The following is a 23415-nucleotide window of genomic DNA, read 5'->3' as shown; positions in this document are numbered from 1 at the left end:
GGGGGGGGGTATGGGGGACTTTTGGGATAGCATTGGAAATGTAATTGAGGAAAATACGTAATAAAAAAATATTAAAAATTAAAAAAAAAGAAAATTAAATCGTCAAAGCCACACCAAAAAAAAAAAAAAAAAAAGTGATGCTGGGTACAAAATGAAGCTTCTGAAGGAGCCAGGAGGGTTAGAGTAGGAAAGGTTCTCCACTGCCTCCATCCATCTCCTTACAGAGACAATCTGCCCTGTGACAGAGAAACAAGCTGGGAGGCTCCATCACCAGGATGGGTTTTCACCAGTGGCTGCTTCAGCTGAAGAGCTGAAGACTGTGGGTGCCTGCTAGTGGGCCTTTGATGTGAATAACTCCTCTCTGGCCACAGCAGCTAACAGACAAGCATAATCAGGCACCCTATAGCTCATCCTCATATATACTATCGCTTCCAGTTTAGAGTTTTTATGGGATTCCTGAGTGTGTGAACACATGGGTCACTAATTCTTGTGCTTTCTCTTGCGCTCTTTTCCTTCTGTTTGTTTTGTCTAATTCTGAAGTGCCAATTTTTGGTTTATCTTATTATATTTTACTATATTATATTTTATTATTGTCTCATAGAATCATATGAATTTTTGAATGAGAGAGAAAGAGATAGAAAGATAGAAAAATCCAGATAGAAGGAGCAGAGGAAGGGAAAATTATAATTGGGATATATTGTGGGGAATTGCAGGCTGGTCTCCAGTCGAGCTGAGGTCTAAACCCCGATGGTCATAATTCACCTACATGACACGGTAGGTGTCCCCTCATGCTCCTGGAACTCCGGCTCCTGACTAAGGTACCACCTCCCACAGCCCCCACAAGAGAAGCATGGTCAGTAGTCACGTAAGCAATGGCCTAAGCTTCTGACCTTCAAGCTAAACTCCTCCCCAGTTACCTAGCAACAGTGAAGACCATAAAAAGGGGTGCTCAGCCTGCACCTCGCTCTCTTATTCCTTTGTCCTCTCACCTCTCTCTTCTCTCATTTATCTCTCCTTTTCCCTTTCTCTTTGTCTTCTTCTTTCCTCTCTCTCTCTCTCTCTCTCTCTCTCTCTCTCTCTCTTCTTCTTCTTCTTCTTCTTCTTCTTCTTCTTTTTCTTCTTCCTTTCTAACCTTCTCTCTTTCCCCTGCATTTCTATAAAACTATAGAGTCTCTGCTCTGCTCCTTCAAGTTCCACTGCGCACTCTGGTCAGTGTTGGGAACTTCTTCCCTCTTCCCTCTCTCCCACAACCCTAGTGGCTTTAGCAAAGCAGCTTGGGGGGGGGTGTCCCCAGACAGGGCTGCCCCTTGACCACCCCTTGAAGAGTGGGATAGAGGAGTTCCCACCCAGGGATGAGTGGGTAGGGTAGATAGCAGCCCTCCCACGCCTGACTGACCAGAGAATAGGGAAACTCTGGCGGGGTGTGGGCATCTTTTTCCTTCCGTTCTTCCCCAGGGCCTCAGGCCCCCCTTTTTATTTTGTTCCCAACAATATATTACACAGGATAAACCATTTATTTTCAGCAAAAGAACAAGAAGTAAAAATAAATATAAATAAATAAATCTTCTTAGCACCCCAAGGAGCTTCCTCTAAGATATGCTAGGCCACAACCATAGTCTTACCAAATGCAAACGAATCAAAACAACCATTGATAGCTCATCAGAGCACACAGCAAGAAACTTAAAAAACCAATTGCAAGAGAAACCACAGAAGCTACACAAATACGTGGAGATAGAACTGTACACTTTTAAATCACTGATGGGTTACTGAAAAGATCAGGGAGGAAATTAAAAAAAAATGTTTTAGCATCCAATGAAAAGGAAAACATAATTTACGATAAGCTTTGTCGTACTTCCCAGACAGTCATGAGAGGAAGGCTTGTAGCGATGAGTGCTTACACTGCTGTGCCCCTGTGAGCTGCAACAATGAACCTGGCCTGGCAGGTGTGTGAGCATATGCATGCCATGACGCCCATGTATAATTTGACTTGGAGGAATTCCTTTTCTCCGTCTACCGTATGTGTCTCAGGGATGGAACTCAGGTTGTCAGGTTTGGTGGCAGACCCCCTTACACACTAAGCCTCTCACTAGCCCTTGGCAGGTATTTTCTGTATTATAATATATCACAAATCACGTGGAAAACCATTCATTTTAAATTAAAAGGAAAAGAAGATACAATGATTTAATGATGATCACTTCCTAGTGATTTAGTTCCTAAATCAACCCAGAAACCTCTAGAAAAGATATGCACCATTCACTACAACCACAGGATAAGGCACAGGTGCGGTCTAAAGAATGCTAAAGAGAAAAAAAATGTGGAAATTTTGGTGACTCATGTAAAGTGTTCTGACTTGAGGCTGAAATCCATGAAGGTGTATCCCAGCGTGCCATGTTTGAGGTGTGATACAATAGCGCCCATGCGGGCAGGTAGATGTGGAACTCATGTGACAGTCATGAATTGAGATTGGATCCCGTCTCACCTCCTTCTTTACTTCCTCTTCATCCTCCAGGGTCAATGCAGCCAGCTGCTTAGCTCTCTGTTCCATCAGATTGACATATCGGATTGGGTTTGATAGAGCTTCGATTACATCTAAACAGGGGTGAGACATTGTAGACAAGGTTTCTGGAGGATTTGACTCTCCATTGTCCATCCAAGGGACCATCTATGCATACAACCCATCATCTATGCATACAACCCGTCATCTATGCATACAACCCGTCATCTATGCATACAACCCATCATCTATGCATACAACCCATCATCTATGCATACAACCCATCATCTATGCATACAACCCATCATCTATGCATACANCTATGCATACAACCCATCATCTATGCATACAACCCATCATCTATGCATACAACCCATCATCTATGCATACAACCCATCATCTATGCATACAACCCGTCATCTATGCATACAACCCATCATCTATGCATACAACCCGTCATCTATGCATACAACCCATCATCTATCCATGTGCATTAATTCATCTCCCCGTCCCACCCATCCATGTAGCATCAGCATTCTTCCACGTGTCCCTGCAACTCTCCACTCAGATAGTCCATGTTTTGAAATTTCACATGGGTGGGGATTATGATAAAACTTCTGAGAGAAGTCATAGTCCCTCAGTTTTGAGAGCCAATGATGAGTATTTCAAATACCCACCCCCCAATTGCATCTTCTCCACCTTCTTTTTGAAGGTTTTGTCTATCCTAGCAGTGGTCTCCATACTTGGCTTAGTTGGTTAAATGTGCTTTATAAACAGAGACTCTTCACATAAAGTCTGTCTTCCAGATTATTGGAACAATAATCAAAGACTTGGCAATTTGAGTGCCATTTGCATGGCAATGGCTAGGCAGAGAGTTACAGCTGTCCACCTTTGGGCCAAAAACATGTGTCCCAAGTTTGTCACAATGTCCACCAATGGCCAGTGTCTTTCACTCCAAGGACCCATGGTAAATAAAACAAAAAACAAACAAACAATCCATTTAAAAATGTGACTTCTGGCTAAGTTAATTCCTTTTAATTTAGGACTCCATCCATAGAATGGATCAGAGATCTGCTACTAGCGAAGGCAAATTCATTGTACAGATCTAGATAAACAATCATGGAAGCAGGCAGAAGGGGTTAGGGAGTATTGGTTCCACGGGGATAAGACTGCCCATGTGGAAATAGACTAAATACTGGTTAGGATTCCAATGGACACTGAAAGGCTCAAACAGCTGACTGTTAAGCATCCGCATCCATACACAAGAAGTGCTTAGGAGGCTCACAGGGCCCCAGCATTGGCCCAGTTAGCTTTCCATCAGGCCATGGAGATGCAGATGACCCAGGTGGCACTGTTTACCTGCATACGTGTCTGGCACATAGTCTTTGACTTCTATGTAGACAAAGACAGCTGGCAGCGTCAGGGGCTGGTTCCTCTCATTCCGCAGGCAGATGTAGTGATAGCCTGAAGGGTGACAAGCACAAGTGTCACCTGCTGGTTTCCCAGTGCGAGCTACATCCATTCATACCTGCGGTGCTCCACAAACAGGCTACCTCCTTCTCATCTTAATCACACAATTCAAACACTGCTGACTCTGCTTTTATTTTTATTTTTTTCTGTTGTGATCACATTCCCCCCTTGCAAACTGTACGTCCCAGTTTGAATTATTGATCCAAATGTGTCCTCTATAATAAATCATACTTGACATGATTTTTGTGGTTGGAGATCTGCTTTGTCCATGGGATATTAGTGCTTTGGGGCAAGCAAAGAGTGAACACACACATATAGAATTAGGCACTTTTAACATCCCTGTGGGTTGGAAAAAGGAGTCCCTATGTTGGGTGCCACCACTACTTCAGCATGCACCCCAAAATGAACAAGATGGAACAAAAAATGACCCCATATGGCACCCCAAATGCACAACTGTGCCACTGAGCTCAGGATAGCCCAGTCAATTCTTATGCTGTGGCCAATGTGCTTGGTCTCCCATGAGCTCAGGCTAGCCCAGTCAACCTTCATCTTGTGGCTAATCTGCTTTGTCTCACAGGTTCCCATAATGGAGGGCTGTGTGCTCATCCAGCTGCTGCCTTCTGCACAGCTGGAGTTATAGGCCTGTGCCACTAGGTCTTGCCAGAGCTGGTTCTTGAGAGACATTCTCATTAAAAAGACTTTAGTGTGGCCTTACCCAGTTCTCTGATTTCCTGTCTGGTGAGGGGACCCCTAACCCTACTTCCCCTAGGAAGCCTCCACTATTAGACCTTTACCAGAGGGAAAACTGATTAAATGATCAGATCTCAACCTTGGTAGCCTTCAAAACTGTGAGCAAAATAAACTTCTTTTCTTTATAAAGCAGTCTGACCAAGGTATTTTCATGATATAGTAAAAAAGAAACGAATACACAGCGCTAACCCCCAAGACTCATGAACTGGGACCTGCAAATCCTTGTATGTGAGGTTTTAGGCAGCTTGTTATGAACAAGTATTGTGGCTAAAGTTGACTTTTACAGCACAGCAACATGACAAACATGCAAGACTACCAGACTGATCTGAGCAGTTTTAACGCCTCTGTTATGCAGCACAGTCACAGAGGAGCCACAGTTCCCACGGCATTCTTTAATAAAAGTCTCCCCCCACGCTGTGCATACCTGGCCGAATAGCCTGCACAGGCAGTATCCGGTGGCCAATAAATTTGCCTCCCTCTTCGTATGCTGCTATCCTCAAACAGGCCAGAGAAGGTAGAACTACCTGTGGGGGTATGAAGGATTCTGGTTATAAGAGTAAGCAAATCCTAGAAAGAACCAGAAAAGCATTAGAAAAGCTGGCCCTGCTTTTTCCAAAGCTGAGTATCTACTCTGTCAATTTAGGTTAAAAGTTAAGCTGCCTCTCTGTGAGGTAAGAAAACACACATGCAGAAATGGCTATATTTGGGTATATTTCTGTGCTTAGTACCATTTGAGGAGCATTTGAACCAAAGGGTAGTTTCTTATTACACATATACCCTCAATGAGGAAAGTTCCCTGAACTCAGACTGGGAGTCACATCATTATGTGTATAGGTTTTCACAGGAAGCTACTGTGATATATTAGATCAAGTCCTAAAAATAAGGGGATGGAGAGATGGCTCAGAGGTTAAGAATACTTGTTGCTCTCAAAGAGGATCCAGGTTCAGTTCCTAGCACCCACATGGCAGGTCACAAAGTTCTATAACTCCATTTCTAGGTGATCCACTCGCCTCTTCTGATATTTATATGCTGCACAGATTTATACACAGGCTATACATTCATACAATTAAATAGTGCTAAATACTAAAGAAAATAAAATTAAAGCTTTTATGATAACCTTCAAAATACAACTGCTTTATACACCCATAACCAAATAACTGCTTGTTTTTCCTCTGTTTAAAACACCCAGATAAACTTGCCTCTTGCAACAGGCAGGAGACCTACCTTTTTGAATACAATAGGTTCTTCTTCCCAGACAGGGTTTACAGCATTTCCTTGGGATGTCTTGGTTTTAAATGCCTTCCTCCTTGTGTCCACAGGCAAGCCAAACATATCCACTTCCACATAAGTCCCAACTTTCTTATCAGAGAGGAACTGACCTGAAATAATCTAGAAAAATATCAGGAGGTCTTGAACAATGAGTAACAAAGCATCAGGAGACAACACTGAGACAGTCCAAGGCAGCCTGAGAGGGAAATCATACAATGAAATAAAAGGAAGAGTAGAAACATCATTCCTCTTCCATTTAAAGAGTTGATTGAGGAGACTGGGTGAGAATGGGCAGGTTAGGAGCCAATCAGATCGAGCAATATGGGAGCAGTAAGTGAGCAGCATCCTTGAAAGTCACTTGGAAGTAATCATGACCTCTGTCCTCATCCAGCTAGCCATCTGTACAACAGTGGGGTCCTTTGTCTAGCTACAGAATTAATCAAGTCACATATTTAAACAAGAGTTAAGTCTACATAACAGTTCCCATGTTTTCACCTATCTAAATCCAGTTGTCAACATCTTGGGGATCTGCATTAAAGAGTAATGGACACAAGAACACAGGACCAACTAGGGAGATTTCCAGGTTCCTGCCTCCTTCAGGATTTCTGACCACATCAGCAGGTTCTTTTCCCTTTCTCAGCTCCCACTGAGTAAGCCTCTGCCACCTCTATGCTGGATTTCTACCCTAGCCACTGTCTTGGAAGTCCTGTCCCTGTCATGTGTAAGCTCAGAACACTGTTGAATAGCTCATGACTTTGTTCCAAACACATAACCTGGGTTTGCTCCATCATCCGCTGTCCCTGCTGCTTTGTCTGGAATGAAGTATAGGGACATTTTATCTGTTTTCATTAACCTCTATGACGGGTGATGGATCCCTTGGATGTTGACAAGTTAGTTACACAGAGAGGAAGATGTGGGAGATGTTTTGTGAATATGTAGCCTTAAACTCTCATTCAACTCCACAATATTGAACTATTCATTAGGGAGCCAAAGTGGGCCAACAATTTATAGATAGCTAACTGGAGAGGAGGAAAGGCAATGATGAGCTTGGTGAGTCCACACCTGCAATCAATCACCGCTGTTGAACTTGGGTTTTACCTCCTGGAAGGCTTTAAAACTTTCCAGTGACTATGCAGAGACTGTCCCATCCGGGGATCCATACCATAATCAACCACCAAACACAGACACTATTGCACATGCCAGAAAGATTTTGCTGACATGATCCTGATATATCTGTCTCTTGTGAGGCTATGCCAGTGCCTGGCAAATACAGAAGTGGATGCTCACAGTCATCTTTTGGATGGAACACAGGGCCCCCAATGGAGGACCTAGAGAAAGTATCCAAGGAGCTGAAGGGTTCTGTAACCCTATAGGAGGAACAGCTATATGAACTAACCAGTACCTCATGAGCTCGTGTCTCTAGCTGCATATGTAGCAGAAGATGGCCTAATTGGCCATCATTGGGAGGAGAGGCCCTTGGTCTTGCAAAGATTATATGCCTCAATACAGGGAAATGCCAGGGCCAGGAAGCAGGAGTGGGTGGGTTGGGGAGCAGGGTAGGGGGAGGGTATAGGGGACTTTTGGAATTGCATTTGAATTGTAAATGAAGAAAATATATAATATAAAAATTGTAAAAAAAAATTTCCAGTGAAGTGAGTCCTGCAAGGAATTCATATGCCCTGAAGTTTGGGGAGCTCATGTTGTTTGATGAAATTGTAGGGCTCATGCCCTAAAGTACAATGTCCCCAAGCCTCAGTGTTCTATTGCTAGTCCAGTGGGACAGTATATCAGCATAATAGCTTGTAGATCTGAAACTGTAAAGAAACTGTAAAATCCCAGCCAGAAGACCCACACAGAGGAATCACAGAGCCAACAGGAACCGGACTCCAGGCTAAGCGTGATGAGGGAGGCAGGTGGAACTCTATGCAGTGGCCTACATATTGGACAGAAACTACAGAGTAAATTTTTCGTTGGGCTCTTAACTATTTCTCCTTCACCCCAACTTTTCTGTATCTGTGTCATAGTTTTATAACTGTTTCCACTGTTGGAGAAAAAGTTTCAACAGAAAATCAATAAACAAAAAGACACATGGGAAGTATGATAGATCTGAAAAAGATCAAGCTACTGCTAGACTGAGTCAGCTAGAACAACAATTGACAGGAATGCTTAAAATTAGTATTCTGTCACTGCATGCTGTGTAGTGTATCTCAAGAGTGTGTTTTAACTGTTCTTGACAGGAATTAAACATCATTTGCTGAAAACAGATTCTCAAATACATTTAGACAGCACTGTTTTTGCATAGTTCACTCTATAATTTGTGGTTTTAAATAACTTCTAAAGATATAATTACATTTTGAAACTTTAATATAAAGTGGCTCACTTTTAGGAGAATTAGGGACTGACAGGAAATGCTGAATTTGAAGGTAGAGACCTGTCATCCTAGCACTGTAGGTTGCACTGTAGGAATTGCAGCTCCAAGGCAAGCCTGGGCTACACAGCGAGACTCTCTCTCAAAGACTAAGCACTTGAGATGTAAATCAATGGTAGAATACTTGCTTAGCAGGTGCAAGGCCCTGGTGTGTGTGTGTGTGTGTTTTTCTGGAGTGTTTGGGTTAGATATTAAACTGTCAGAGGATTGTGTGAACAAGTTTTTCACATGACTTTGTTAAGGTCAATCTGAAAATGCATTTACATTTAGCTTTGAAAGTTTATTAGTCATACAGATATTCATGGAAACACAAAATAAATGAGACTTTAAAAAGTACACTTTTACTTTTTATAACACTTTCAACAACCACATGCTTCCAGAATTCATGGGGAAGTTCTTTATAAAAATGGAGCCCTCTCATGGCATTAAAATACTTCTTGACAGCTAAAAAAGTCTCTTCTCACATCTATTTCAAAGACTGAATTAAGAATATTTGGAATTCATTTTTAGGATAGGATACATAGTGAAGAAAACAACCCTTTAAGATTATTGAAATATTTTTACATCCTTGAATACTCTGGTAGATTATAAACCATACTATGGTAACCTGACAGCTTTTGTTTAATATTTAATAATTAGAATTGGTGAGACCTGGGGAAGGGAAGACTGGAAGATGTTCCGACGGACAGCTGGCTTCCCTGTCCGTTTCTCTGTGGGATGCTTGCACTCAGAGAGATTTGCCTCTGGGAAGTGGCCACTTCATCTATTTCTTAAGCTCCATTTATCCTCATCCTAAGAATGAGACTCAGCTCCTTTATTTCTATGTTGTCTGGGGGAAATTTCTAATGAGTGTTTGATCCTTAAAAGGAAAGATGTATGAAGGAGCCTTCCTAGCTCATAAGTTTTTAATGACAGAGATCCTTCTTTATGCAGAATAAGTGATACTTCAGCCTCTTCTCGGGGATGCATTTGGGACTTGGGTGTCGAGCATAGGGGTGGGGACCAGGGGTGGTAAGGATGTGCGTATACGTACCTTAACAGATAAAGTGTTGGCCACTATCCCATCTACGATTCCTTCAGTAAATGGATCAAAATGCTTGTCCGGCCTCCTCATGAACTCTGGCTTCAGCCTATAGCCACTCTTCCCATTGTACTCATACATGCCCATGTTTATCTGCATAGCTAGATCTGATGGCCAAAACCACACAGGTGAGTGCATTTGTGCTTAGAAATTGTAAAATAAGACTGTATAATAATTTAGCCCACTTCCCCCACTGTTCATGCCTGTACCAAGAAATAGACATTATAATAATTTGGAGACACAAAAAATAAAATGACCTACAATCCCCAAAGTCAGAGAGAATACTGCCAACAGGTTGGCTTATAATCGGGTTACCTTTTTTGATTCAAATACATTTTTATAAACATTATAGTCATTTTAAAAAGTATTTTTTTGTCCTTAATTTTAACAGCTGTATAAATTTCCATTGAATACTTATATTTGAGTTAATGATTTTTAACAAGTCCATTCTTTGGACACATCTAAGTTTCTAGTGAATTTTCAGAATTTTACATAATTGTTTTAGTGGCTGTCATAACAATTTTTTTTGAAAACTTTGCAATGGTTTTGCTAGAAGTAAAGGAAATTGTTGAGTCAAAATGCTGTTACTGCTTAGGTAAATCTTGTTAAAATGCTCTCCAGAGAGTTGAAATTAATTTAATTCACATAAGCCATTTTAATAGATTTATTGAGGACTGGTTTTTATATAACTCACTATTAGGGGTGCTTTAGTTATTTGTTAATTTATAGGAAGACATTTAAATGTGCATTTCTGTGATTAATTACAACCAGTATGAATTGTCCAAGACTCTTTTCAAGTGGACAAGGGTTATTGGCCAAAGTCTTCTTAACAGTCAGTGCACTAAATAAATCCCTAAATTTATTATAATTGCTGAGACTAAAAATCATAACAGAGTTTAGAGCCTGGGATCTCAGTGGTGAAGTATTTACTTAGTATGTGCCAAATCCTGGATCAGATCAAAGCTAGATTTGATTCACAGCACAAAAAAATTATAAATAAATAAAAATAAAAAGCAGAACCAAGATTTTAAATTCCTAAGGCACCGAGGAAGTGTCTGGCTGTTCCAAACCAGCCGTGAAGTGATTTATTTGTATTAATGAGGCCAGCAAAGAGGTAATTACAGGTTTTTTTTTTTTTTAAATTCAGAGTTCTATGTAACACTTTTTGAAGCAGAGAAAATAAATTAAAATTTCTCTATTGCTTTATTAAACTATTATGATTATGACACCAAAATTAGACAAGGTAACTTAAGCAAACAGCAGACCTCTCATCCTTAAAACAGTCACTGTTGCTCAGGAAACTGCATTGTTAAACAGTGCCAATTGGACACAGTAACAGGAAGAAAAGTATTAGTGCCAGTGAGATGGCTCAGGCGATAAGGAGCACTTGCTATCAAGTCAGAGAAATCGAATTCCATCCCCAGGACTCACATGATAGAGAGAGATGGCTCATCAAAGGTGTCCTCTAACCTCCATGTGGGTGCTTATATATACACAGACTCACACACCGACACACATGCATACATGTGCATACACACATGTGCATACACAGATACTCTTCCAAGATTTTAGGGCTTCTAAAACAAAATGGAAGCCTGGGTAACTGTGTCCATGGAGGCAGGCAGATATTTTAGTAGAATATAGAAAGTGATCCACTGATCCAAATTAACAAAATGAGTCACATCTGTTAGGATACAATTTTAGCTCAGTGGGATAACTCTTTAGGTTCTTGAAGGAACTGACCTCAAGAGACTATACCCCAGAGTCAAACCTGGATGGTTTAGAGGCTTTTGTTCCAAATAAAGAAGAGTCTATAGAGTGGAGAAAGTGATGGGGTCCCACATAGTTGGCATCGTTAGCATCTTGTTCCTCGTGTCACCAACACCACAGAAAAGGTGAGTTTAACATTAAATATATGAAAAGACTTTTCATGTTGAAATTATACAAATATTTGATGAAAAATAAAAATTTGAAGAGTTGAAAACGGAGACAGACAGGAGAATAAATATGGACTTGGTGTTGGTGTGGAAGGTATTATCATCTAAAGAATGCACAAGACAGAAGGTACCATGCTTCATGAAGTGAAACTTTTTCTAGTTCTAAAAAAGACAATATGCTGACTCTGTTAGCACACTCCTGCAGTGAGGAGGACTTGCAGGTCAGCCTGCTGTGGGACTGGGCAGCTTAAGGAAGCAAAACAATAAAGATGAAGGAGCACGTGAAGTGTTCAACCTAGACAATAGTCAAAGAGATGTAGCTAGAACAGTGGAAGATGGATGTTATCTGCCTTTGTTGTTCCTGTTATTTAAGGATAGCATTTGGCCAAGGTATCTGAGCCACCTCATGTCTCAGAACATTGGTAAATAGTAGAAAAACATTCTTAGTTAGTGACTGAAATGAGGTTTTGAGTGGATTGTGGAAAATGCTTAACAAGCAGCTACTAGAACTCAAGTTTTCTGGCTGTGAGATGGATGAGCAGGTCAAGTTGCTTGCTGTGCCCTGTGAGGGTATGATTCAATCTCCAGGGGGAGGGAAACTAGCCCCACAAAATTTCTTCTAACTCCCACCCACACTCTTCATGTGTGTGCATGCTTCCTCAACATATAGAAATACATGTAATATCAAAATTCTATTTTCTGTAGCATATTTCAGTATATGCACTTGTGTACATTGCCTCTTAATAGGGAACTATGTGAAGAAGCATGTCTGTGTGTCAGTGTACACACACACACACACACACACACACAGACACACACACACACACACTCACATACAAACACACACACACAATTACCAAGGGAAGTGTTGAACTTCTTAGTGGCCTCATTATTTTTGGAAGATTTCTTCTTTTCTGCTTCTGTCTGCTTGTGTATGTGTAGGTACATCTTTGCGTACATGGCTGTGTGTGTGTGTGTGCATACGTGCAGGTTTATGTGTGTGTCAGTACACATATGACTGTAGGAAAATAGCATGAAATCCAGATACAAAACCCTTTTCATAAATTATTAAAGACCAACTCTCAATTATCAAATTTCAGTCTTTTTCCTTTTCTTTGATTTTCCTTCATTAAAATTTATTTTTTCCAGTCAAATCTGGCTTTCTTTTCCTCCCCCTAGTTTCCATGGTAATGGCTTGCAGACACTTGGGCTATGAGGCAATGGCAGTGAGCTCTGTGTTACTTACCCACTGTCTGGAAGTTGAGCGCCACCATCTGACAGCCAGCATTCCAGAAGAGTTGAGGCATGTAGTTGGATGAATCCACACGTGTTCCCTTGGGATATATCCTGCTAAGTTGCATCTTGTTGTATCTGGACCATCATGTTAAGTAGTGAATACAATTTCAGAGTTATCTATTATATTCTATTATGCTACTTTCTTATCTCTCACTGGGGAAACGAAGTAGATATTAATGATCTCATGGAATCGATGGGTGAGATATGCACAGAATGAGTTACTAGAATATATGTATTCTTAGAAACCGTATTGCTTCTGGGAAACCTGTGGATACCACAGACTGGGACAGCAAGAACGACTTGTGTCAAAGTCTGTGATTGCACAGTAATAGCTGAAGTTGTAGTGACAACAGGATGGTACTGTGTGGCAGTAGTAGACAGTGCAAATCCTGAAGCTGTTTGTGAATGCTCTTCCCTCTTTTTCTTTACATTCTCTGTGAATGCTATTTGCCAAGACTATGGCAGTCCTTATGATTGATGATGTAAATAGAACACAGAAATCTCTGACCCTGTTTCACATTTTAGCTGTTTCCATCCTAATAACCTTGTAGCCACTGAACACTGCTCTATCTTGATAACATGATGGACTTGCTCTTATGAAGGAAGCAAGGCTGAAGTTGGTGCAACACTAATTCGGGTCTTAACATTAAAACTTGTTGGCCATATGATCTTGTGTAAGTTAATTCACCTTTCTGTTCTCAGTTTCCTGAGCATTACAGTAACTGAACAATTCCTTTGTCACAGGATTCCTTGGAGAATTAAGGAAGAGGAAAGAATATCACTAGTATGACTTTAAGTGTAGAGTTTACATTTGTTGCCTCTTCTCTCACTGGTGAGTGTGTGTGTATGTGTGTGTGTGTGTGTGTGTGTGTGTGTGTATGAATGTGTACAGGTGCACATTTATGTTTAAGGTTATACAGGAGGTCAACCTTGGATGTTACCCCTTGGTTTTATGAGCCAGGGTCTCTCACAGGCCTACAGCTTGCCCAAGTAGGCTAGATTATCTGGCCACTAAGCCACAGGGATTCTTCTGTCCCTACCCTACTGCAATTATAAATGTAAGTCACCATACCCAGCTTTCTAAAAACATGAGCCCTGAGCTCAAATTCAAGCCTTCATGCTTGACTAAGCTATATTCTCAGATACACTGATGAGATGTAAAGGAATTTTATTCTAGGAATTATGTCATGAAATAGATCTCTTTAGGGTAGTAACATTAATTTATGAAAGGTAAGATGTAGACTTCTTTGATTTTCATTCATAGGAAATAACATAAAACTAGAAACCACCATTAACATAATTTACATTTATATCATTATGATCATTGTTTCCATTCCTTTTTAATTGAATATAAGTTGCATGTATGTAAGATGCTCATCCAGGTTTATGGCTATGCATACATACAATTGTTATCATTATTCATACATATTTATAAACCTAGAGAGCATACCTAGACAAGTGTATTAAGTATATACACTTGTGTTACATATATTGTACCCAATCAAATAGCAAATTGTAATGTTAGTAGAGTTACCTCTGTTTAAAGATGAGTAAAATAAAAATTAAGCAAATTGCCAAAGAACTCAGAGTCAGAGGTTGATGGCTTGAGGAAGCGTTGTAGCCAGGACCTCTGCTATCCTAAAGCCAGTTTGTCTCTCTATAGACCAGGCTACCACATTGTGACACCTGAGACTTGGGCTGTAGATGGAATCCATTCTATTCATCTCTCTTATCAAACAAACAAACAAACAAACAAACAAACCATGAATTAAACAGGTGAGTTCAGCAGTCATTCATCAAATCAAGGATACTCTACAAATTCCACAGGAGACTTTGTAAGTTGTTCAAGTCCTTTGGTTTCCACGAAGGAAGACATTTCAAAGCTTTTATTTCTTTCTGAGTTCAACAACAACAAACAGGGCAAGATATAAAATTCAGTATTATAAATGATAATACTCTAAAGGAAATAAACAAATGTTCAGTGACTTAGAAGGTAGGAACTGCATAGTAATGCATAGTAAGACTTTTATAGATAAACCATTTACTAGCAGTAAAAGTTGAGTCTTGCAAATTTCCTCTTCAAGTATTCATAGCTAGGGTGAGAAAGACTGATGGTTTTGTAGGGCATGAATGAATTAATTAACAGGTGTAATATGACAAGGAAATGGTCTTGTTCTAAATCCCTCCAGCTTGGCTTCTTGGGGTATCTGCCGAAGGTGCTGTGGGGATGTCCCTGCTGACACTGCATGTTATTTATGTCATACTGCTAACTCTTAAAGTCACAGCTAGTGTGGCATCAGAATTAGATCTGTGAAAGGAGGGCAGTCCTTGGAGAAGTTGGGAGTCTGTGAGCCTTGTTTTCATGGTAGATGACAACAAACAGCCAAAGAGGTGAGTGTGTCAGAGAACTTGGCATTCTTGACTACCTGCTTGTTAGGAAAACATGCTGAAGTGGACTTTAAGCCTCAAGAGGGGCAGGGGCAAAACAAAGTGACCTCAGTTTAGAAAGACTGATCTTGTTAGTGACTATGCCCTGCACTCAGGCATGTGTTCACATAGTCAGGAAACAGCTCTACATTTTGAAAGCTGATGATCATTGGGATGTTTGTCTGTCTTTTCCTCTCTCACTTTCAAAACATGAACCATATTCTCTCCTCCTGATCCATCTGTCCATTGCCCACTCACCTAATTTACTTTCCAGAAACCCCAAATCCTTTATTTTTGGTTCATTGTTAATTTACTTTCATGCAACTAATTATTTTAATCAGGACTTTTAATTAAAATTAAGTCTTTAGGATGGATAAAATACGATCAATGAGATTTCTAGTGTGATGAAGTGAGAGAAACCAGAGGAGAAGGTGTTTAAATGTCCACAGCATCACTGGGTTCCCCAGAATATCCAGTCCTCACCACTCTGCCTGGAAGTGCCTCTAGGACCTCTTTGCACAGCAGAACCATAGAAAGTGAAGCTAAATGGCAGGAAATCCACTCCATTAGGATGCTTACATTGAACCGCTTCAGGGAACAAGAATTGGCAATTATGGTATCAGAAAATGCTCATCTTTATGTATGAGCTACAGTGAAATTTAAGTTCCTTTCCTTAGCCAGACGCCAAGTGCTACTAAGCAACTCAGAGCAGAAGTGCATAAATATAAATAATGATGCCACATAGAAGCTTAAAGTTGGTATATCTGCATTTTTTAAAATGAGGCTGTTGTATTTCACCAGAATTTCAGTTAAGCAGCTAGGACACCTAGAGGAGCCTCTTTGTTCTGATATTATCTTACCGTATATGAATGTGTATAGTATGTATGTGTATGTGTATATGTGGCACTTCCATAAAAGGGTTTTCCCCTACTAGGTAACAGAAAAATGACTTTTTAAAAAAATTTAATATGGATCCATAGTTAGGTGAAGGGAAAACTAAGAGTGATATGAATTGAGTCACCAAGTCACATAGTCACCTAGTCACATAAGTACATGATATGAGCTGGACAAATGGAACCCGGGTGGGTTGGTTCTATTTTGAGGTATCAAGCTTGTCCAAGTTGTTCCTGCTTCCCTTCTGTCATGCTTGGATGGTTAACATTATCACCATCTCACTAGTGATCCCATGGGGGTTGTAGCAAGACAAAGAGAAATGTGAAATTCTCGATCAGTTGGACAATATCTTTCCAGTATCCAAATATGTGGCGGAATATCATGTAATATTATCATATGCTTTTCTAATGTATTAAATATAATTATATCTTTGAAGTGTTAAAGTAGTTATTTTTCTGTAATATTAAGATGTGCAATCCAGGCAAATATCCAAGATGTCCAGAACAGAACACTCCTAACAAATTCTGATTACTTCCTGTTTATACACTACACTAGAGATTTTTCTGCAGGAAGTCTTACTTTTTGAAATTTCAAAGGACTCAAACTTGACAGGCTGAATATAGTTCACCAGGTTAGACATCTCTTCTGTGGCCATGGCTTCACTGCCAGCAGTCCCCTGGAAGCAAAAGTAAAAAATAATAAACATTTTCAGAGTCAGCCTTACACTATGCAGGGTTAGCTTCTCAGGAAAATGGAGTAGAAAATCCTTTCCTTCTGAAGAGAACTTCATAGATATCTACCTCGGGGAGGGATGCAAGGCAGGCCAGTCCTCATCACAAACACCCGGTGGCGCATATGTTTTAGAGTTTGAAATTTGTAGTGTTTGCAGTGTTTGTTTAAATATAATAGATACTTTGGGGACAAGACCTAAGTCTAACCAAAAAATTCACTGAAAACTCACTGGCATGTTATACTCGCTGCTTAATTTTTTTCTAATGCTGAGTATTGAAACCAGTACATTACAATTTTTTAAAAAATCATGGTGTAGAATTTTCCATGTGGAGTGTCAGCTCAGCCTTTCAAAGTTTTGATGTTTTGGGCACTTTAGACTCTAGATTTCCTTCTTCTTCTTTTTTGTTTTTGTTTGTTTCTTTGTTTGTTTTTTTCGAGACAGGGTCTCTCTGTATAGCCCTGGCTGTCCTGGAACTCACTTTGTAGACCAGGCTGGCCTCAAACTCAGAAATCCGCCTGCCTCTGCCTCCCAAGTGCTGGGATTAAAGGTGTGTGCCACCACGCCCAGCTCTAGATTTTCAGATTATGAATGCTCACTGTATGGCTATTTTATGAATGTGAGAGATGGCAGGGTGGTTATCAACCTGTGAGTTGCAACACCTTTGTGGTCAACTGACCTTTTCACAGGGGTCACCTAAGAGCATCAGAAAATGCAGATATTTACATTAAGATTCATAAGAGTAGCAAAATTATAGTTATGAAGTAGTACCAAAAATAATTTTATGGTTGGGGGTTGCCACATGATCAACTGTATAAAAGGGTCATTGCATTAAGAACATTGAGATGCATTGTTTTATAGGGATGGAGGGACTCAGCCCTCTTCTGATACACCAGGTATCAGGAATGAAAATCTGTGTTAATAAGGTGATGCCCACAGGATCTGCTGTCCTGTATAGCAGAGAGCACAGAGGAAGTCTACAGTCAGTAAATAAAGAACTCATTTGACAGTAACGGTTATCATGTAGGTAAACACTGTATGACCTGAAAAAGAGATAATTAAACAAAGGTGCCTTGTGTAAGGAGAGTTGGGCTCTGCAAACAATTCCTCTAGTTTGTGGTAAACATTCCCCCTCCGTCATTGGTTCCTGTGTGTAAAGGTGTGCTGTATGGCAGCAGTGTAGCGGCTTAGGTCCCAGAACAAAACCATCTGATATTAAATCCAAAGCCTGCTGGTCAGAAGCTGCTCCACTATGGACAAGTAAATTACCTGCTGTTTAATCACCTGCAAAATTAGAAACGTAAATCAGCCCTATAGCATGTCAAGTTTTATAATTATTACAAGTAGGATTAAAAAAACTGGGTGTGGTAGTGCTTGCCTTTAATCCCAGCTCTAGGAGATAGAGGCAGGCGGACAGATCTCTGAGTTTGAGTCTGGTCTACAAATCGAGTTATAGGACAGCCAGGGTTACACAGAGAAAACCTTGTCTCAAAAAAGAGGGTGTTGGGGGAGGAAAGAAGAAAGAAAGGGGGAGGAGTGAGCTTGGAACTGTGCCTGGCAAATAGTGAGATCTTACATTAATTTAGATGCTATCTGCAATTACATATGCTATAATATGAGTTTTAATAAAGGAAACCCGTAGTCCTTACTTGCACAAGACTGGCCTCTAGAGATGGGTCTAATATTTTCTCATTTTTTAGTTTAGCAGAGAAAAATGCATAGAGATGAGGTTTCTTTGTAAAAACTCTAGGAGAAATATTCTGGTTAAATGCCAACTGGGAAATACTCATTTAAAAATAGACAATTCTGGAATGATCCAAGTGTACCCTGAAGCCACTCTCAGACAGATGGAGCCTCAGTTATTACAGCAGTGCCCGTCTTGGAAATCAAGAGGAAATTTAGTGGGGACATAAAAAGCATATTTTAAACTAAGCTGGACACCGTGTTTCAGAGGTGTGGTTTCAGCTACATGGAGGCTGAGATGAAGAGACTGCTTTACTCCTGGAGTTTGAGACCATCCTAGGCTACCCAGTGAGACTCATTCATAAGGAAAAGGATGCCAAATAAGAATAGTTTATTAAGCTGGGCAGTCGTAGTACACACATTTAAACCCAGCACTTAGGAGGCAGAGGCAGGTAGAGTTTCAAGCCAACCTCGCTCTACAGAGCTAGTTCTGGGACAGTCAGGGCTGCACAGAGAAATCCTGTCTCAAAATCAAACAACCAAACAACCAACCAACCAACCAACCAACCAAACAATAAAATGCTTATTGATCTACCTGTAGTTAATACAAATCGGTGCTCCAAGCATTCTAGATATTGAAGCAGGAGGATTTTAAGTTTGAGGCTAGCCTGAGCTACAAAGTTAAGTCAGGTCAGACGGGGCTGCCTAATGATAGCATCCTGTCACATAACCAAGTTAGCAAACAGCTCAGTAAGCAAATGAATATTTTAAAACCGAAGAAGAGTTACTTTTGTTTACTATAAGGGCTGCCAGTACAGAGCCAAAGACTCTAGGAACATATTTCAATGCAGAGACAGTATAAGTTTTGTGATATTGAGTGAAAGAAAATCCTTCAGTCCTCATTGAACTATCGCTGATTTGTTTGAGTTCTGGGCAATTATTACTTTGAGCTGGCAGCATCCTTTGGAGAGCTAATATCAACACATCATTTTGGTTGATACAAAATCAAGACAGTGGAATCACTGTCACATTTCTGAACACTCCTGCAAACCCTATACTCTCTCTGGATTTCAGACCATTGGACAAATCATTTAATTGCCTGGGGAGGGCGGGGAAATGGAGTTGGCAATCCAATGTCCTGTGGTTATTTCTTTTGCCCACTAGATGGCAGAAGAGAATCGTAAGCTATCCGTAACCCACCTCATCCATGGAAGACTTTTTACAGTCATCGTCGTCGTCATCGTCATCACTCTCTGTATCTGCTTCCCCTGTCAAATTTTAATCACAGTTCACAATTTCAGTATTTGAAAGTTCAAAGAATTCGCAAAAGCACACTGCCAACTTTGTTCAGGGCATGCACTCGGAAGGCTGACATTCTGCTTCTTTTAAAGTTATTGCTGTTTTCTTTCCCCAAAGATTTACATTTTCTTAGTAACAGAGACTTAACTTGACATTTAGACGAAATTTCTCTCTGTGCTTCTTACTATAATGTACATGTTCTCTCGTGGATGTCAATCTCCATGACCGTAACAGAGACAAACCCTGCTTTCATTTGTTTTTCTGTCCAGTCCTCAGTCATGCCCCTTTGAAGTAACCCTTGGCCAGCACACTGCTCAGGGACTCAGGGACCAACCTTCTCCAATAAAAGGACTTCACAGAAGTTGAAGAAGAAGTTTATGAATGAAATAAGGAACTGCGGGGAAATGGTAGCCCACACAAAGTCTTGAGAACTGCCAAGTGCAGGTCAATCATAATACCTAAATAATCCACAGTCATAAACATGACACCATTCTTCAGCTCTAAGAATGTGAGAGCCTGAGACAGTGGATAACTACAGTGTCTTGTGAACTCACAGTAGCTGTGACAGCCAGACAAAAATCTAAACATGGGGAAGGGAGGGGAGCATGAAGTATCCCCCTTAAAGGAGGAGCTATTGGCAATTAATAACTTCTGGAAGACAGACAGTCTGTTTTCTATAAGAGTTTAATCCCCTGGTAAGTTTATCGTGTTCCAGCAGAAGGCTGCACATGCAAGAATATTTGAGCAGCACAAATTGGTACTGAAGAATTTAAAACAAACAAAGAAATGGAACACCCCGGTGGAAGGATGGAGAAAGGAGAGTGGATCTGGGAATTGTTGGGGGTAAGCACTATTTTGTAGGGAATTCTCACGGAACCAGTAAAGATTTTTTTAAATGATATCATTCTTTTTTTTAAAGGGCAAGATGAAATAATCTCTTGCAAGAAGAAAAACATTGAAAAGCAATAAAAATAGAAAATTAAGCTTTAAAATCACTACACTTAAAAATCTATGTTAATCTGACTTATTTTAGCGTCACATTTAGCCAGTCATTTCAATTGGTTGATTCTACCCTTCAGCCTAGATGGATAATTTATTCAAAATATCCATATTAGTATTAAGTACTAAATTCCCCTATACTTCAAACTCTTTCAATCGTGTAAAAATATTTTCAAGGGAAAAGGAAAGCAGCCACAGTTGGTTTTCTTTCAATCACCCTCCCCTCCTTCAGTTTTTTCCACTGCAATAACACAAATATTCCAGTAGATGGCAGGATGAGCTCATTGCTGAGGCAGCACTGGCTGCCTGGTACCTGCTCCCAGAGGAGCCTTCTAAAAAGCTGGCCACACTCTGCAGCATGGATGACACAGTGCCCACAGCACTGCCTTCCAAGAAGCAAGTCTGTGTTTTCATGTGAGGGACAGAGGTCAATCAATTACTGGATGGTAGTGAGGAAAGTAGGCACCAAACATCTGTAGAGGAGAAAGACTTCTGTGACCAATAGCTGTGGCCGGCCTGTTACAAAGGGCCACAGAAGTCCTTAATGGTGCTGACTTAATAATTATCCGAACCCAATATACTTGCATAAAAATGCACCCTGCTATATAACAGATGCGTTGTTTTAGGAGGTTGCTACTTAATACTTCATATTCATTTTATTTCCTGAAGTACTTCTTTGTATTATTATTGTTTTTAATGAAGGATGTGTTCTTTAATCAAGCAACATGAAAAGATGATTGCTGGAACATTCTACAAAATGATTCATGTAACAAAACAATTGTCCAATCACCATTTCAAAGACATGTTCAGGCTGTATCTTGGGTTGTGTGAGGAAGAAAAAGACTTTGTCTGCCTCTACTGTGAAAGCAAATACCTGTTTTTTTCTCCTTTGGCAAGCTTAACAAATAAAAAAACCATACTGATCTGTCTTTTATGTATTAAGTCACCACAGAGGCTGTACATACTTAAGGGGCTTCTCTTATAAGACTTTGAGAGGACCCTGGAGAAATCTATTTGAACCATAAAAAATAATACCCTTTTAAAAAGCAACACTAACTACACCCAAAAGTGGTATCTTACTTGACCCTCGTTCATTCTGGAAAGTGTGCTGGCTAAGGGTTGGCTCCCAGAAGAGGCATCCAGGCAACAGACTGACTTAGCTTTAAAATAAGATCCATGTTATGTGTTTGTTCCTGGTACTGGGAACATCCACAAACCAAATGATAAATTATCAGGACTCTTTATTCCAGGGCCTACTTACATATTAAAGACTCCAAAACTACATGGCAATAAATACCAATTGCACACTACCTACTCCCAGCTAGCTTAGGGAACCTACAGAATTGCTAACAGATTGCTGCTTTTTCTCTGTATTAAGCAATTGTGTTCACTGCCTGTAGAAATCATTATTATTAGAGTTATGTATCTGGTTAATGGGAGAGAGAAATGGGATTAGATAAAAGCAGATGGCGCAAATACCCACAAGCACCCACGTGCAAAGGAAGGCACATAGGGACAGGTTGGAAAGGAAGAGACTCCTGATGATCGATCATCCTTACATCATACTGAGAAAAAATTTTCAAAAGGAAATCAGAATGATGTCATGACATTTGAAAAAAAAAAAACACCTTATCTGTGAACCATGGAGGGGAATAGACCTTCTGAGAGACTTATATACACTGTCTGCACCTTAGGGTGTCAATTTAAATAATAAGAGCAGTTGACAAGTGAGATAGACAATAAGACAAAAGGTAAACCAGGCCTAGTCAGGGCTTGCAGGTGTGACATGCTCAGCTGAGAGGTAGGACACTTGCCTAGTCTGTGAAAGGTCAGAGCACAGTAGAGGCTCAAACAAGACAGACCCAAATCCCCAACCAGACAAGCAAGCAAGCAACCAACTAAGCTGGCCACGCTCATGTTCTGATTGCCCCACTTTATATTTTAACATTCCAATTGTTTAAAAATCTTTTAATTTATGTGTGATAGGCATGGGAAAATGCATGACATATGAGCAATACATGGATTTTCAAAAAATAAAGAAAATAGACTGGTTCGGAAGTCTGGTCCAGAGTCCAGAAGAAACCAGGTTTCCGTCTAGTTCTGTCTAAGGCTAGCGGTTACCCTGACTTCTGACAGCTCATCTTGGTTTTGTTTGCTTTTATACTCATGCAGATGGCGCTAGGTAATAACTACTTTTTTTTTTTTTTCTGGCTACTGTGTTCACAGTCAGTTATGCTTCTGTGGATAGCTGTAAATCGCCCTCATTGTATACATTATTCCTTTGTATGACTAAACCATGATTTGCAATCAGCTGATGGATTGCTTGCTGCCAGTGTTTGGATATTTTTAATAATATTGCTTATAGCAATTTTTCCATCTCTTGATAAATTCACTACCCATTTCTTGTTAGCTCTCTCCCTAGGAATAGAACTGGGCAGGGGAAGTGCATGTGTTTAGCTTTGGTTGATATATTAAGTATCTTTATTCTGTCTTTCCATTCCCCTTTTCCTTTCCTGGCTTTCTTCCTCTATCCTCCTGTCCTCTGTTCTCTCTCCATCTCTCTTTCTCTCTCTCTCTCTCTCTCTCTCTCTCTCTCTCTCTCTCTCTCTCTGTGTGTGTGTCTCTGTCTCCCTCTGTCTCTCTCTGTCTCTCTCTGTC

The 23415-nt window shown here is 40.3% G+C and overlaps 1 protein-coding gene across 2 annotated transcripts in view; it reads right to left on the bottom strand.

Annotated features, from left to right (window-relative positions):
* Positions 1-23415, bottom strand: part of Plcb1 (phospholipase C beta 1) — a 673173-nt gene that overhangs the window by 126184 nt on the left and 523574 nt on the right. For both annotated transcript variants that reach the window (XM_021181191.2, XM_029472272.1), the window contains exons 15-23: positions 19660-19727; positions 16626-16722; positions 14537-14621; positions 12676-12800; positions 9445-9599; positions 5939-6103; positions 5139-5238; positions 3854-3958; positions 2480-2589 (exon numbers count right to left, since the gene is read on the bottom strand). In XM_021181191.2, the coding sequence (XP_021036850.1) occupies positions 2480-2589; positions 3854-3958; positions 5139-5238; positions 5939-6103; positions 9445-9599; positions 12676-12800; positions 14537-14621; positions 16626-16722; positions 19660-19727 (1010 nt within the window). The remainder of the gene's footprint in view (positions 1-2479; positions 2590-3853; positions 3959-5138; positions 5239-5938; positions 6104-9444; positions 9600-12675; positions 12801-14536; positions 14622-16625; positions 16723-19659; positions 19728-23415) is intronic.

This window comes from Mus caroli, chromosome 2, assembly GCF_900094665.2.
Source record: "Mus caroli chromosome 2, CAROLI_EIJ_v1.1, whole genome shotgun sequence".
NCBI classification, from domain to species: Eukaryota; Metazoa; Chordata; class Mammalia; order Rodentia; family Muridae; genus Mus; species Mus caroli.
The sequence above is the reverse complement of the archived record's forward strand: the minus strand, read 5'-3'. Positions and strand labels throughout refer to the sequence as shown.